The following is a 15,077-nucleotide window of genomic DNA, read 5'->3' as shown; positions in this document are numbered from 1 at the left end:
CGCAAAAGCAAAGCCAACGTCGCAGTCAGCGTCGCAGCAGCGAAGCGACCGAAGCAGCGAGTCAGATACAAAGCAAAAGCAGGCGAGCGATTCAGATGCAAAGCAAACGCAAGCGAGAACGGTTCGTAGCGGACGACACATTGCGAGTACGGAACAAAGAAAGGAAACGAATAAAACGCCCCGCGAGAGAGACCAACGCGAAGCAGAGAGAGCGCAGAAAAAAGAAACCGAAGGAAGCAGAAAGAAACAGCCGTCCAGTGAGAGGCCAGAGCGAGCGAGATAGCTGCAGTGGCGGAACAGCAGCAGGCAGTTAGTTGGCTGTCTACCTGAGTTCGTGTGCGCGCGAGTGTGTGTGAGTGAGTAAATAGTCGGCAGAGGTTGCTGTACATAGCAGCGAGCGGCAGAAACAGAAACAGAAACAGCGTGGTCGCAGCTCGCAGTTGAAACGGACGTACGGTGCTCCACAATATCGCTACCAAAGTGCGCTCTAAAATATTTACAGTAACCAAGTGCACAAGTGTAAACGGCTTAAGTTTTCTATAAAGCTAAAATAATTTAAAATTATAAAAAAAAATTAAGAAATATTAATTATCAAATGCAACGGCAACTATCGGTTGCATGCTCGAAATTTCCTTTGTGTCTCGTTCTTGTGTGACAAATGCCGCAGCAACAGCGGCAGCAGCACTCACTCGGCCTTATATACCCGTCCATATAAACGGTTCGGTTCACTCTTGTTCGTGTGCGTGTGTGTTTGTGTGCGCGCAGAAAACATAGAGCAAAGCGGAATACACAATAAAGGTGCTTACGAAAGCAGGGCGCCGATGAGCGCAAAGTGTGAGTGTGTGTGTTCGTGTTTGTTTGTGGAGTAAAGAAAGAAGAGAAGTAAAAGAAATGAAGCGCTGTGTTAAAGCTGAGCGTTAGCATACACTGTGGATTACAAACAAATACCCTGCAATTGGATACAGTTCCCGTACCCCCCGCCTCACGATGCCAATTAACTGGCTGGATTAGCAGCATACAACCAACCAAAAGGTAAATATATCTAATGAAAAGAGTCGTTGCGTTGCTCAACACTGTTCAAGCACAGCTGTTGCTCCACCACTCTCTCTCTCTCTCTCTCTCTTTCCCCACCCACAGCTGTGAGCCCCTTATCTGGCGACACACGTTGACAGCAGAAGCAACAACAACTTGCCCCAAAGTGAGAATTTCGATTGGGCACAATTGAAAGTCTCCCCAAGAGCCGCCGCAGTCCAACGTGCGTGTGTTTGTTTGTGTGTGTGTGTGCGGGTTCCAACCTCTGATTATCTGGCATTCTGTTTTGCTGCCTGCTTCATCTTTTTACTGAATGAAAGCGGACGGTCGGTCGGTCGGTCGGCGCTTGGAAGAGTGCAACTGTGTGTATGAGTGTGTGAAAGAGGAGATAAAGCCGCAGTCTCGGCTTTCGGAGCACTCTGCCCTGCATTCTCCGAATTGCGTTCGCTGTCGTCCGTCGAGTTGCCGTGCATTGTCACAGTCTGCGCTCTGCCTCCCTCCCCGCTCCCCGCTCACCGCTCTCTTCAGGCACAGTCCTTACCATTCCATCCCTTTGCCTTTGCCTTTCCATTCTTTCCACACTCCTGCACGCACACACACACACTCGTAGACCCACACACACACACGTAGACATGAGAAATTCCGCTGCTTTTTATTATCCTTTTCATGTTGGTACTCACATTTTTTTTTGCGCGCGCGTTTCTTCTCCCCTCCGTCAACAAAAAGCCGCCTGTATATATTGTGGGAATGGGACCAGAACATGGGAATGGGAATGGGAAGGAAGGGTTAAAGTCTTGTGTCGGCAGCCAGCCTCTTAAATTTTGCTGTAAAAAGGATTTAAAGAGGTTTCGCCCGGACACAAGGTCTGTTATTCTCCTCCACTCTGCGCTTCCGTATTCTCATTCTCATTCATATTCCATTTCCATTTCCATTCCCAGTTTTATTCCCATTCCAATTTCCCATTCGGGTATGATTTTCGCATTCGGTTCGTTGACTGAAAAAGTTTTTGGTAAAAGTTTTCGTGTTCGTACCTTGACTTTTTAACGGGGCGTTGATGCAAAAACAGCTTGAAATTGTTTGGAATACATTTTCCATGTACTTGCCACTGCCATTTGCCACTCCGGGTGTCTGGGTAGCCATTCACTCCCACCACTCGACCATCCCTTCACCCCTTTCGGTGGTGCGAGTGCGAGAGAGTCGGAGTCGGAGTCTGTGCTCGCCCAATGCTCCCCCGAGTGCTGTGGATTTCAATATTTGCAAACATTCCCATGGCAACACTGCTATGCAGGGGCCCAAACAGCAACACATCCATTATCGGAGGCCCCGCATCCATCGACTGATTGCATATAATGGCTTACATATTGTTTAATGTCAGTGGCGGCAGAACAAGGAACCACACCACCTCGTCTACCTCTAAAATCCCTCCCCCGCTTGTGCCCTGCCACAAACTCCCTCCCCTCCTCTGCTGCCTCAAAGTTATTCCTTTAGTGCCTCTTTGGACCTTTGTGGCCATTGTTTTGACTTTAAATGCTGCATAAATACCGCTTTGGATGTCTGGTTTTGGATCTGTTTTGTGGGCCAACAAAGATAACAGAATCGAACCTGGTATCGCTTTTCTTCATTCGATCAGCTGTTGACTCACAGTTGGCTCCGATTTCCAGCTATTCCGATTAACAGCCGTTTCTGGGTTCCAATCTCCTAGGAAAACAGAGCACGAAATCCGATCGTAGAGAGTTCTGGGTCCGTCCGCAGAACAAATTCTTTCGATTCAGCTTTTTCCTGAGCAGCTGAGCTGAGCTTAAAGCTCTTGCCATGGCGTTGGATTTGTTTACAATCTGCATGAAAGCTCCGCGCTCGCCTAACAAATTTCCATTTCGCATTTCACATTTAATTTCAACTTTCTGCTTTGTCTATTTTCCAGATTGACGCTTGTGCAACACACACGAGCGAATACGAGGCAACGAGTATTATGATTATGATGACGCCAGAGTCGAAAGCGGCAACAACAACTGCAACTGCAACTACAACAATGGCACACACACAAAAGCCAGCGCCAGCGCCAGCGGCGGCGCAAGCGGCAGCGGCAGCGGCGAAAGCAGCAGCCAAAAGCAGCGCTGTCAGCAATAGCAGCAAAAAGCTGGCTTTGTCTCTGAAAGCGCCAACAACAACGACAACTGCAGCAACAGCCACAGCCACTGCCACTGCAACAAATGTGACGTCGACAAGTGCTGATAAAATGCAAATGCAAATGAAGCAACGCCAGCAGAAGCAGCAGCAGCAACAGCAGCAGAAACAGCAGCAGCAGCAACAGCAGCAACAACAGCAACAGCAGCAACAGCAGCAACAGCAACAGCAGCAACAGCAACAGCAGCAGCAGCAACAACAGCAACAGCAACAACAGCAACAGCAGCAGCAGCAGCAAGTTTTTGCTGTCAGCAGCATTAAAGTAAAAAGTGAAAACACATTAGCAGCAGTAACAGCAACAGTTGCAACACCAACAACAACAACAACTAATGCAACACCAGCAGCAACGCCAGCAGCAACAGCAGCAGCAACAGCAACAGTAGCAGCAGCAACAGTAGCAGCAGCAAAAAGCATGTTAGAAAAGAACATCAAGAAGGAATCAACGCCACCGGCAACTACTCCTAATGTCGTCGAATCAGTCGAGGCCGCCTCCTCCTCCGCCTCATGCTGCTCATCGTCGGCCTGGTCGACGACAACGGCCACATCAGAGGATGCCAGCAGCAATGGTGGCGCCTCCGCTGACGAGGAGGCAGCAGATACTTCCGATTTGGCAGCACCCGGGAACACCGAACTGGTAACAGCAACAACGCCACGACCAGTCCTGCTGACTGCCGTTAATCCGCACATCATCTGTCACCTGTGCCAGGGCTACCTGATCAATGCCACGACAATTGTCGAGTGTCTGCACTCCTGTAAGTATGCCCATCCCCCCCTCTGTCCCACCACAAAGCAGAATTCCCTCTCAGCTTAGTCGTGTTGCATCGCCTAATCGGTCTGCCTTGATTAGAATGAGTATATCTCTACGCCCGTTCCACTCCCACATCTCCCACTGTCCTGTCTCCTGTAACTGTCTGGAAACTCGGCAAATTTCCTCGCCGCGATGAGTTATGTTTGCCGAAAGGGGGGTGAACGCGGGGTGGTGTCGTGCCACAGACGACACGCAGATGTTGTCGGGCGATAAGTTTGTGGGCCCATTAATGGCTCGAGTCATGCAAGGAGGGAAACGGGGAGTAGGGCTAAGTACTTGACTCTTGATTGGGAAACCGTTGCAGGCAACTGTTGTGGTGGGACATTCGATGAGGAGAGAGGAGGATCCATACCGTTTAAACATTGCTAACACATTCTTAAAATGTAGCTTCGAAACCGCGAATAAGCCAAGTATATAAAGAAATATTTGAAGGATTTTTCAAGAATTATCAATAAAAAAATGGCAATATTTCGGGAAAAAAGAATCTTATTTAAAAGATTTATTTTTGAAGATGGTTTAGTTCTTAAAACAGATTGGGGGATCCTTTTCCTCCCAGTAATTCTTTCTGAGACTATAAGTTACCGAAATCACCAATAATCCAAGACATTAGCATTCCCAGAAAGGAATTAAACCAATAAAACTAAAGAATATAACCATATATCACACACACTCTCTCTATCTCTCTCTCTGTCTCTAAGCCATTAAATGTGGCCCCCCTTTAAGCGACGTAAGGTTAATTTTGCAACTCCTCCCCGTTTTATTCCGGCTCTTCCTCCTTTTGATGTTCGTAAATCTAGGAAACCAATGTGTTGATAATGGACACACAGTGGCCGTGGATACATTTGGTCAGGCTCATTTAAATCTGTTGGTCAGACAGCCAGAGAGTTGCGGAGGGAATGAGAGGGGGACTGAAACGAAATGGAGCAGCCAACCAGAGAGACAGACAGACGGATATATAGAGCACCCGGGAGTCCCATCTAACTGTCAAACGCCCCGGACTGGACTGGACTGGACTGGACTGGACCTGGACTGGATTCTCGGCCCAGAGGGCAAACCTGGACTCTAGACTTGTGTACTGTGTGTACTGTGGACCGTGTGTGGCGGCAGGCAACAGCTGCCGTCGTTGCTGCAGTCTCACAGTCGCTGTGGCAACAGCAGCAGCAGCAGCATCTCTCACTCGAGGCCATTTGGGGGGCAGCAACATGGCCAGAGTTCCCTTTTTTTTTCCTCTCTGTTTTTTTTCTTCTTTCTTTTTGTTGCCTGCCACCCCACCAAAAGACGGACTGTTGCGAATTTCCTTCCTGCATTACATTTTCGGTATTGGACCAAAACTGACGGACAAGCGTAACAAGCCAAAATAAAGGGAGAGAGAGAGAGAGACTGGGAGAGAGAGAGATAGAGACCCCTGCTCCATGCTGGTCTCTGGTTCCTGGGTGACAGTTGTAGCGTGCAGGACCCTGGCATTGGCATTAAAGTCAAAACAACTTTTTTTGCAGTAATTTTTTCTTGGCTCGCTCTCAGGGCCTCTGTATATTCTGTGTGTGTTCCCTGCTTTTCCTTTTGGCTACATGGCTGTGGGTGGCTGTGTGGGTGGGTGGGAGCCTTGATTGCGTTTCCTTTGCCCAGAAGGTAGAGTGCTCGGGCGCCTGGGCGAAGAGTGGCGGAGCAGCAGAAATGTTTTTACATAAATTTGAATCGTTTCAATTTGGGGGGGGGGACTTGGAGTTGGGAAACAGAAATCTGTACAATTTATGTATGCCGATTCACAGACCCCCATCCTAATTTGCCTCTTTCTATGGCACTATTGTACGGGCAGCATTTGAGCCCGATTTGAGAGCCCTACTAATGTACTTTTTCTCCTTCTGTTTGCAGTCTGCCACAGTTGCCTCATTAATCACCTGCGCAAGGATCGCTTCTGTCCACGGTGCGAGATGGTCATCAACAACGCCAAGCCGAATATCAAGTGAGTAGACTCTTCAGCGTGCCCAGATAGAGTCGTTCGTCGTGTTGTCTGTCTTTGACAACACCGATTAGATGATAGATACAATAAAGGAATGGAATGGATAGGAGATGGAGATGGAGAAGGAGCCTGTTGGGTACTTGAAGATGCCAGCCGTTGTCTGCCACTTGACGAGGGAATGGGGCATGGGGGAATGTAAAAGGAAGCCCAGGCATTGGCAAAACTCTTTGAAAGCAGATACTTATCTCCCTTAAGGAGCTGTTGTACATCTTGTATACTGAATAGACCCCTCTGGAGCTTTGTGGGAAGTACACATGTACATTCAATGGTGTTTTTAATTCAGTTAATAGAATCCAATATCCAGTATTTAAGTCTCATGGAAAAGCTGCGACAAGCTGAGTTTTGACATGTTATATTTGTTTCCAGTTTTCCATTGGTTCCGTTCCGTTAGCTTCACTGATTAGCTTTTTGACTCCTGGCAAAGCACTTCCACTCATTGTCATGTGGGACCTGCCTACAAGTGTCTGGAGGGGGGAAAATTTCCGTTTTAGTTCACTTAGAGATTGATTTTCCCCGGGGAAAACCACTGCCAGTGGGTGGATTGTGGAATCGGAGTAGTAGTTTCTTCGAACCGCACAACTTTCCGTATCGTTTGACGGGTTGACTGTTGGTGGGGGGGCGTGGTAGGTAATTGCGGTTGAGAGGCGGTGGCCAGGCAGAAAAGTTTATCAAAAAACCTTTGGCCCCAAAGCGGGGCATAAACTAAGACAAGACACTTTTCGGAATCCCCCACCTTTGTTCGTGGAAACTTTTGGCTGTGGTTAACTTTATTTGACGGTCCAACTGGCAAACGTGGAACCATCTTGTCTGGCACGTTTCAATTCATTTCATTCCATTTCGTTTCGTTTCGTTTTGTTTTGGCTGAATAGATGGAATGGAATTGGTTGGTATGGGATGGGATGGGATGGGGGGGGGACCCGGGAATGTGGCTGCGTAATGAAAAACACGTTTCGTGTAGAAGGCAGGCAACCAGGCGGAGATGTGGCAGAATCTATTTAAGCTGCAGCACCAACTTTAATGGGAATCTGTACAGAAAACCACCCGCTGGTGGCACGCTCACGTTTCCCCCCCAATCCAACCAATGCTGCCGCCTGCCGCCTGCCTCCAGCGCCGCACGTTGTAATCTCTCCCGTTGCACACACACACACACAAAAAGATAATGAATACAAATTCAAAGCGAGGCGATATTGTGGGGGGTAGACTAAATGAAGAACAGGTGAATGGATGAACCTTTTCGTAGCTTTGCCTGCCACTGAGTCCCTGGCCAAATGGTGTGAAGTGCCTTACGGGTAGGGGAGGAGGAGGAGGAGGACGGGAGGCAAGGTTGACTGCAAACAAGTGTCTTTTGTGCCCCGTGGATGCCGCTGGCTGGCTGGCTGGCTGGCTGGCTGGCTGGCTGGCTGGTTGGCTCTGCTTTCCATGAATTTTTAGTGGCCCCAGTCATAGTGGTAGAAGTAGTAGTCGTGCAGTATTCAGCCAGTCTCAAGTCTCCAATTAAATTTATTGCGAAAGTTTATTGTTTAACCCAAAAAAGGGGCACAGGAAGGGGAAACGGAAAGGGAAAAGGAAAAAAGAAACAGCAGCAGCAGCAGCAGCAGCAGCGAAACACAAAAGAAAAGTCAGTTTCACTCGAACTCAGTTTGTCTTTGAAAAGATAAACAACAACAAAATAAAGCTCGCCTTTTGCTGTAAAAGCAAATAAAGCTCGCACTGTGGGAATGGGGGTGGGGGCACAACAACAGCAACGGCCAAAATAATACGAGTAGTGGTGTCTGACATTTCAGACGATACTCAAAGACTCTCGAGGATAGGTAGTGTTTCCTATCGGCCAAGATAGATAAACAGCACTCGGTTATCGCTAGATAGTTTCAGAACAATTATGGGTTATTTGTTGTTGTTGCTTATTATCGAACGTTCACTGTACAAAGGTGGGGGAGAAATATTTATCACTCTAAATTCGATTTCCACCAAATGGCGGCCATAAAGAAAGAGTCTTCTGAACTAGGCATTACTTCAACTGAATTCCATGCTCTTTCCACTCATTTTGGGTGCTATAGATCTCATAGTAATAGAACCGCTCTCAGATCTTCTAGGCTTTGGAGAGGTTTCGAGGATCTTTACAGGATTCTGTGTAGACGGAAAATGCACTAATTCATAGAAAGCCTTACTGAAATTCTTCTGTAAATAAATACTGTATATACTCGTAGTACCAAGATTATACATTTTTCCCCTCCACTGTGGTTTCACCGTATTTGTGTCAGGCCTCGGCCATGTTTTCATAGCTGTCTCCGCCGCCGTAGACTACCTTTAAGAGAGACAATGCCAGCAGAATCATCTGATATAAACTGCCAAAACGAGGAAGAACTAAGAGAAAGAAAGAAAGGAAAATAAACGCAGAACTTCCAGCAGCAGAAAAAGCAACAACAACAACAAAAACAACAACTGGCGGCGCAAGACGACACGCATTTCCAAGAAAACAAATCGAAATACGGCAAAGATAATTAACGGGCGGGTCTTGCGCTCGGTTTTCGCCGACGGCAAACGACAATGACGATGACGTTGACGTCGACGCAGCGCCGACACCGACGAAGGGACAGGACAGCTGAAAAACAACAAGCAGGGGAAGAGAGTGCGATAGAGTGAGAGAGAGGGAGCGCGAAGAGTTGCGGCTTCTGTTTCGTTGTTGTTGCTCTGGCGTGCATTGGTATTCTTTTTGTGAGAGAGCGATTTCCGAAAGAAGCTAAAAAAAAGTGAGCAAGAGCGGGAGAGCTAGAGTGTGGGAGAGAGTAAATAAAAGTTGAAAGAGCTCAAACTTTACTTCAAGTTGAAGAAGTCGCCTGACAGTGGGTGGCATTGGGGATTGGGATGATTGAGTGCGATACAACAAAAGAGGAGAAGAAGAAAAATAAGTTGTGCTGCCCCTGGGAGGGGGAGAGAGGTAAAAGTTTTGGTATCTCTAATTTGTTTGATCATTCACTGATGTCCATCGCTGGCTTAAATCCAATCCAATTTCGGAGGTTAATAAATACTGATAGATTGATCGCAGAGATATCACATTTCCGAGGTCTACGAATAAGATATGTTAATGAGAGAGCAGTCTGGCAAGATCGGTGCCCTTCAATGGTTAGATCCCTTACCTTCCCTTCCGTAGCGCCTGCCTGTCCCTCTCTTTATCATCTGCGCCGTAGCTCACCTTTTCCTCGCGTTCATCTTCTCATTCCATCTCTTCATCTTTCTATTCCATTCAAGACCTTTTTGGGTTTCTCCACTCTCCTTCATTCTTTTTCTTTTCGTTGGTTGCATGTGTGTGTGTGTGTGCGTGGAATGATTGAAGTGAGCGCCTGCATGGGCAGGAGAAGAGAGGAGAGCGAGTAGAGCTGTTTGAAAGGCGACTTAATGCGAGAGTTCCTGTGTTCCACCACCGCCACACCGCCGCTCCACCACCATGCCACACCACATCGCTCTATCACCATCGTCACCGTCGTCACCATCGTCGAGCAGCAGCACATGCTAAGGAGCAATAGCTGTAGTTTCCTTATCCTCCTTCCCCTTCACCATCCCCCTCCTCTCTGCTGCGGCGCTGCCTCTCCTTGTTTAGCGTTTTTGTTGCGTGCCATTGAAGCAATAGAAAATTGCATCTGCCGCCTAATTTGTACGGGCGCTTCTTGTCCTGTCTCTCTTCCTTCCTCCCTTTGTGTGTTCTCATTTCCGCGCCAAGGAAGTGCCTCTGTTTCGACTTTTTCGACTTTGGCTTCTGCCCCTGCCCCTGCCCCTGCTCCTACTCCTTCTCCTTCTCCTCTGTCTTTGTCGCACAGTCCTTTCCATTCCAATGAGCACGCACCAGGATGAATCGAAGTGAACCGAACCGAGTTGTAACCGTTGTCTTCTTAATCTCTATCCTTGCAGATCGGACACCACGCTCCAGGCGATCGTCTACAAGCTCGTGCCGGGCCTCTACGAGCGGGAGCTGATGCGGAAGCGGGCCTTCTACAAGGATCGGCCGCAGGAGGCAGCCCTGGCCACGCCCGAGCAGCGGGGCGATGATACGGAGCACTTGATATTCGGCCCCACGGATAACATGTCCTTGTCCCTGGAATACGCGGAGTTGGGGTAGGTTTCATCAGCACCAATATAGTCCTATATATAGCGCCAGATCCCCATCCCCATCCCCCTCGCGTTCATCTACTAATCTATGGTTTCTGCCACTCTCTTTCATCCCTCTCTGGCCCAACAGTGAACTTAGCACCGAATCAGAAGTGGAGTTCCTGCGTCCGAGGTACCTCCAGTGCCCGGCCATGTGTCGGGTGAGCCACCTCAAGAAGTTCGTCTACGACAAGTTCGACATCGACGTGCAGCGCTTCAGCATCGACATTATGTACAAGGTGAAGACGATCGTCCTGCTGGACTACTACACCCTCATGGACATTGCGTACATCTACACGTGGAAGCGGGACGCGCCCATGCGCTTCTACTTCAGGGTGTACGAGTCGCCGCAGCGACAGGTGAAGCCCCCGCCACGTCGCATGCTCCCAGCTCCCCTGAAGGTGGTGAAGCAGGAGCCGACGCCGGCGCCAGAAGCGCCCAAGGTGGAGCAAACCTCGCCCACAGCAGCTCCGGTATCGCCGCCTGCCAGCATAAAGCAGGAGCTGCAGGAGGAGATCCGTGTGCCCAGTGAGCCCCTCAAGCTGATCATCAACCGGAATATGTTGGAGAAGCGCGAGAAGAGCCACTCGCCGCAGTCCTCCAAGTCGAGCGCCAAGAGCAATCATCACACGCCCACCACTCCATCCTCCTCCTCCTCCTCCAACTCCTGTCCATCACCCAGCGGAGAGCTCAATATCAAGCTGAAGATCGATCTGTCCAAGCACAACAGCGTGACCATCATCAACATGTCCGACCCGGAGCGCAAGGAGATCGTGAAGCCGCTGAAACCGGAGAAGGAGTCGCGCTCCAAGAACCGCAGCAAGGACAAGGACAAGGACGGCAGTCCCAAGTCCTCGAGCAGCAGCAGCGAACGAAAGCGTAAGAGCCCCAGCCCGCTGACGGTGCCTCCGCTGACCATACGCACCGAGCGCATCCTCAGTCCCAGCGGTGTCAGCACCCTCAGTCCACGCTGCGTGGCCAGCAGCTCCTGCCACGAGGATCCCAAGTCGGAGTTCCTCAAGTCCTTCGCCCTGACGCCCATCAAGGTCAAGGTGGAGTCCCCGGAGAGGTCCCCCAGCAGCCACAGAGCGCCTACCCCTCCGAAAACGACTGCTTCTGGCTCTGGGTCCGCGTCCCACTCGCATCACAGCGGCAGGTCCAAGGGCACCCTGGAGGACAGGGAGCTGATGAGGCCGCCCGCCGGAATGGCACCCAAGTCGATTGCCTCTTCGAAGCGCAAGAGCAAGGAGCCCGTCAAGGCCGTCTCCAAGAAGCCGAAGCTCTCGCCGCCCCTGCCTCGCGAGGACTTCAAGATTCGTCTGCCCGCCACCAATTCGCATTCGCATCCGCCGCCAGCTCCGACCACGCCGCCACCGTTTGTCGGCAGCTTGGAGAAGCTCATGCCGCCACCGCCAAAGCCCCCGATGCTGGCGTCACGCAAGCCCCAGCTCGCGGCACAATTCGCCCCGCCTTCGCCCCACCACCCAGGCATGCAGATGGCGGCTCCGGGCAACCGCACGCCCATCGCCAAGCGCTACCACCCCATCCTGCCCAAGGCGGCGCGACCCAATCCGTTCGCCAACATTCCCAACGATGTCAACCGTCTGCTGAAAGACGCCGGCACCGAGATCAAGTCGATTGGAGGCAGCACAAGCGCCTCCTCGTCCAAGTCGCATGTGTACGGGCCCAAGGCTGACTCCAAGATGGGACCACCGCCGCCACCGGCAGGCGCTGCAGCTACCCACGCAGCACGCCACACCAGCGGAGGCCAGGGCAAGACGGTAGGCAACAATCAACCGCAACCCCATCCGGCACCCAGCTCCAATGGCAGCCAGAACAAGGCGGCCAACAACTACCTCAATTTGGCCCTGTTCAATGCCAGCAAGTCCAAGGGCCGGGAGGCCCCGCCCGGATGCCGCACGCCCATGTACACGCCCAACTCGCCCATTTACTCGCCCAGCTCGCCGCAGTACGTGCCCAACTACAACATCCCCACGATGCCCACCTACAAGTACACGCCCAAGCCGAGCCAGGCCACCGCCGGAGGCTACCTGCAGAGCATGCTCGGTGGCGGAGGCAGCGGCAGCGGCGGGGGATCGCTGTTCCCATCACCGCCCACGAAGGCCGACCAGAACACCAATCCGGCGGGAGCAGCTCCGTCCTCCGGCCATGCCTTCCAGCGTGGCGCCAGTCCCAGCCACGAGGACGCGCCCGAGAAGCAACAGGTGAAGGTCAAGTCGCTGCTCAACTCGTGCAACATCAACATCCCCTCCTCGCTGTCGATCACAATCTCCAGGGACAACGGCGACTCCTCGTCGGCCAGCAACGGATCGCATCCGAAGCACAAGAGTCCCGTCAATAACTACATCGAGATCGTAAAACTGCCCGACCAGCCGCAGGACCAGGGACAGAAGTCCGCCGCCAGCGTCACGGAGGCCCAGAAACGTCAGTCGCCGCCAGCACCAGCACCCGGACGCACTCCACCCCCACAGCTACCCGCAGTCGCAGCTCCTGCTCCAGCCGCCGCCGCCATGCGGCTGACGCAGCCTCCGCCCTCCAAGGCCATTCCTTCCCCGCAGCACCTGATGTCGCGTATGACGCCGCCACAGTTGCCGCAAACAGCCCCGCCACCCTCGTCGTCGTCTACCGCTCCCCGTGGGATCACACCCCCCAAGATATCGCCCCCCGCCAGCGGCAAGGGCACGCCCCTGAAGACCGTGCTGACGCCCTCGCAGGCGGATAGCAAGAAGACGCCCAGTCCGGAGAAGCGCAGTGCCGCCCAGATGGGAAGCCACTCGCCCACCGCCAGCGAGAACAAGTCACCAAAGTTGGCAGGACAGTCGGCACCAGGATCAGCCACTCCCAACGGAGATCCGGCGGCCAAGAAGTTCCGACCCATTCTGCCCCGCCAGAACGCCCAGATCCCAGACATGGCCGCCAAGCTGCCCAGCCTGGCGCCCGCCTTCAACTTCAGCCAGCCCCAAAGCCAGGTCCAGACCGGCGCCAAGAAGGTGCCTACCAGCAAGAAGTCCCCCAACGGAGGAGCAGCAGTCTTTCTGCCGCCCCCCCCGAAGCTTCCCAACGGCAGTCACCCGGCGCAGAAGCCGAGTCCTCCGCTGAAGAGCCAACAGACGGGTGGCAAGAAGGCAAACAAGAATCCCACACCGCCCCCGTCCTCGTCCGCCGCTTTGGGGGGTGGAGTCCAAGGGAATATGGGAAAACTTATGCCTCATCCCGGTTTGCCGGGATTAAACGCCCCGCTGAGCATCGCCTCCAGTGCCGCGGCCGCTGCCGGTCAAATGGATCTGAACAACTTCATCAAGGAGAACCTGATCAGGGCTCAGGTGGCCCAGGCAGCACAAGCCGCCCAGGCTGCCCAAGCGGCCGCCAATCAGTCGAATATACTGTACAACTTTGCCCAGATCGGGCACATGTCCCCGGCGATGTACAACTACCAGCAGGCGGTTTTCATGGAACAGCTCACGCGGATGCAGCGGGCGGGCAACGAGGCGTTCAACGACTACCTTCAGAAGCTGAAGAATGCGGCCAATGGCCAGGCAGGCGATGGGGACCACAAGCCGATCATGCCCATGCTGCCCACCGTCAACCTGCCCAGCCCCTCCTCGGCTACATCGGCAGCCAGCCCCAAGACCTCAGCCCTGCCCAACGGAAAGCTGACTGCAGCGGCTACAGCCCCATCCAGCCACACGCCATCATCGCTAGCCAAGGCCGGCAGTGGGGCTAGTCCACGTCAGCAGACGGCGGCCACCCCCGCCGCACCCCTCGCGGCTGCCACCAAGAGCAAGTGAACAGCAGCCGCCACCCGTCCATACCACTCGTTTCCGTTGAGGCGGAAGCTGAAGGGAGTCCGAGTCTGCATCCGGAGCGAGGTGTGAGATGGCCATCATTAAAGGAGAGGCAACATCAGAAGCACCAGCAGTAGCAGCAGTGGCTCCTGGATAGCTGTAATTAATATTTAAAGACTTTGTTTTTAGTTGTACGCCACCCCGTTCTCCAGTCAGAACCAGTACCAGAACCAGAACCAATTCCCCGCCCTAATTATTGTTAGAAGCAACCACCATGCCACCCCAGAACGGGGTAGCTGGCTCATGCCACATCCATCCGAGCCCCTAGGCTATAGACCTACATATGTAAATATTGATAATTTTATCATCTAACAGATGTATACAGAAAAAAAGACACCGATTCAGAATCGATTTATGCAGATGCGATAATCATATAAATATATATTTAAGTGCTGCGGCAAAAGTTGAGCTAATCCTAAGTGTAAATACCATCCATTAAATACGATTTTATATAATCTTTTTTACTCAAAAACTAAGCAGAAAAATAAAAATCTAATTTATACCAAAAAAAAAAAATCATTGGATTTCTTCCTGTTTTTCCCACTTTGAAAACGGAACACACACACACACACACAGAGAGAGTCGCACGGACAATGGAATCGTCCAATCCCTATGCTAATCAACTGCTCAAGGTCAGAGGTCGACCTTCCCCGATGACCGACCGCTGCGTTTCGAGCATTTCTAATCTGCCAATTCCGTCGCACCGTTTGTCTGCCAGGGAAAAAAATGTCAAAGAGTCTTTAAAATGAAAAATCCACAGCACCGCAGACCCGGCCCAGACCCAGACTCAGACCCAGGCATCCCATCGACGACCCTTGGAGAGACAAAGAAATAAAAGATTATATTGGGTTTCTCGCTGATACGGATGCGACGGACACGACGCGACGGCCACTACGGGATTGCAGCATCGCCATCGCCAGTCTGTCCGTCCCTTCGTTCGTCCAACGTTGGGTTTTCTTTTCGCTCGGAAACATTCAATAAAAACGATTGGAAATCCTGTGGCCTTTTGTTGTTGTTTCCCTTT

General features: G+C 51.8%; 1 protein-coding gene across 1 annotated transcript; it reads left to right on the top strand.

Annotated features, from left to right (window-relative positions):
- Positions 1-115: 115 nt before the first annotated feature.
- On the top strand, positions 116-14,518 carry LOC6590719 (polycomb group protein Psc). Its single transcript, XM_026984797.1, has 6 exons — positions 116-1,032; positions 2,954-3,046; positions 3,425-3,968; positions 5,897-5,987; positions 9,951-10,154; positions 10,279-14,518. The coding sequence occupies exons 2-6, from the start codon at positions 3,002-3,004 to the stop codon at positions 13,994-13,996; spliced, it is 4,602 nt and encodes a 1,533-aa protein (XP_026840598.1). The 5' UTR covers positions 116-1,032; positions 2,954-3,001; the 3' UTR covers positions 13,997-14,518.
- Positions 14,519-15,077: the final 559 nt, after the last annotated feature.

Source organism: Drosophila persimilis, unplaced genomic scaffold, assembly GCF_003286085.1.
Source record: "Drosophila persimilis strain 14011-0111.01,24,50 unplaced genomic scaffold, DperRS2 tig00000002-arrow-pilon, whole genome shotgun sequence".
Classification (NCBI taxonomy): domain Eukaryota; kingdom Metazoa; phylum Arthropoda; class Insecta; order Diptera; family Drosophilidae; genus Drosophila; species Drosophila persimilis.
This window is presented reverse-complemented; position numbering and strand designations above follow the sequence as displayed.

Coding starts and splice junctions, on each gene's coding strand:
- LOC6590719 (XM_026984797.1), top strand. CDS start 3,002: ATGATTATGATGACGCCAGAGTCGAAAGCGGCAACAACAACTGCA. Junction 3,969..5,896: donor TGTCGAGTGTCTGCACTCCT/GTAAGTATGCCC, acceptor TTCTGTTTGCAG/TCTGCCACAGTTGCCTCATT. Junction 5,988..9,950: donor AACGCCAAGCCGAATATCAA/GTGAGTAGACTC, acceptor CTATCCTTGCAG/ATCGGACACCACGCTCCAGG.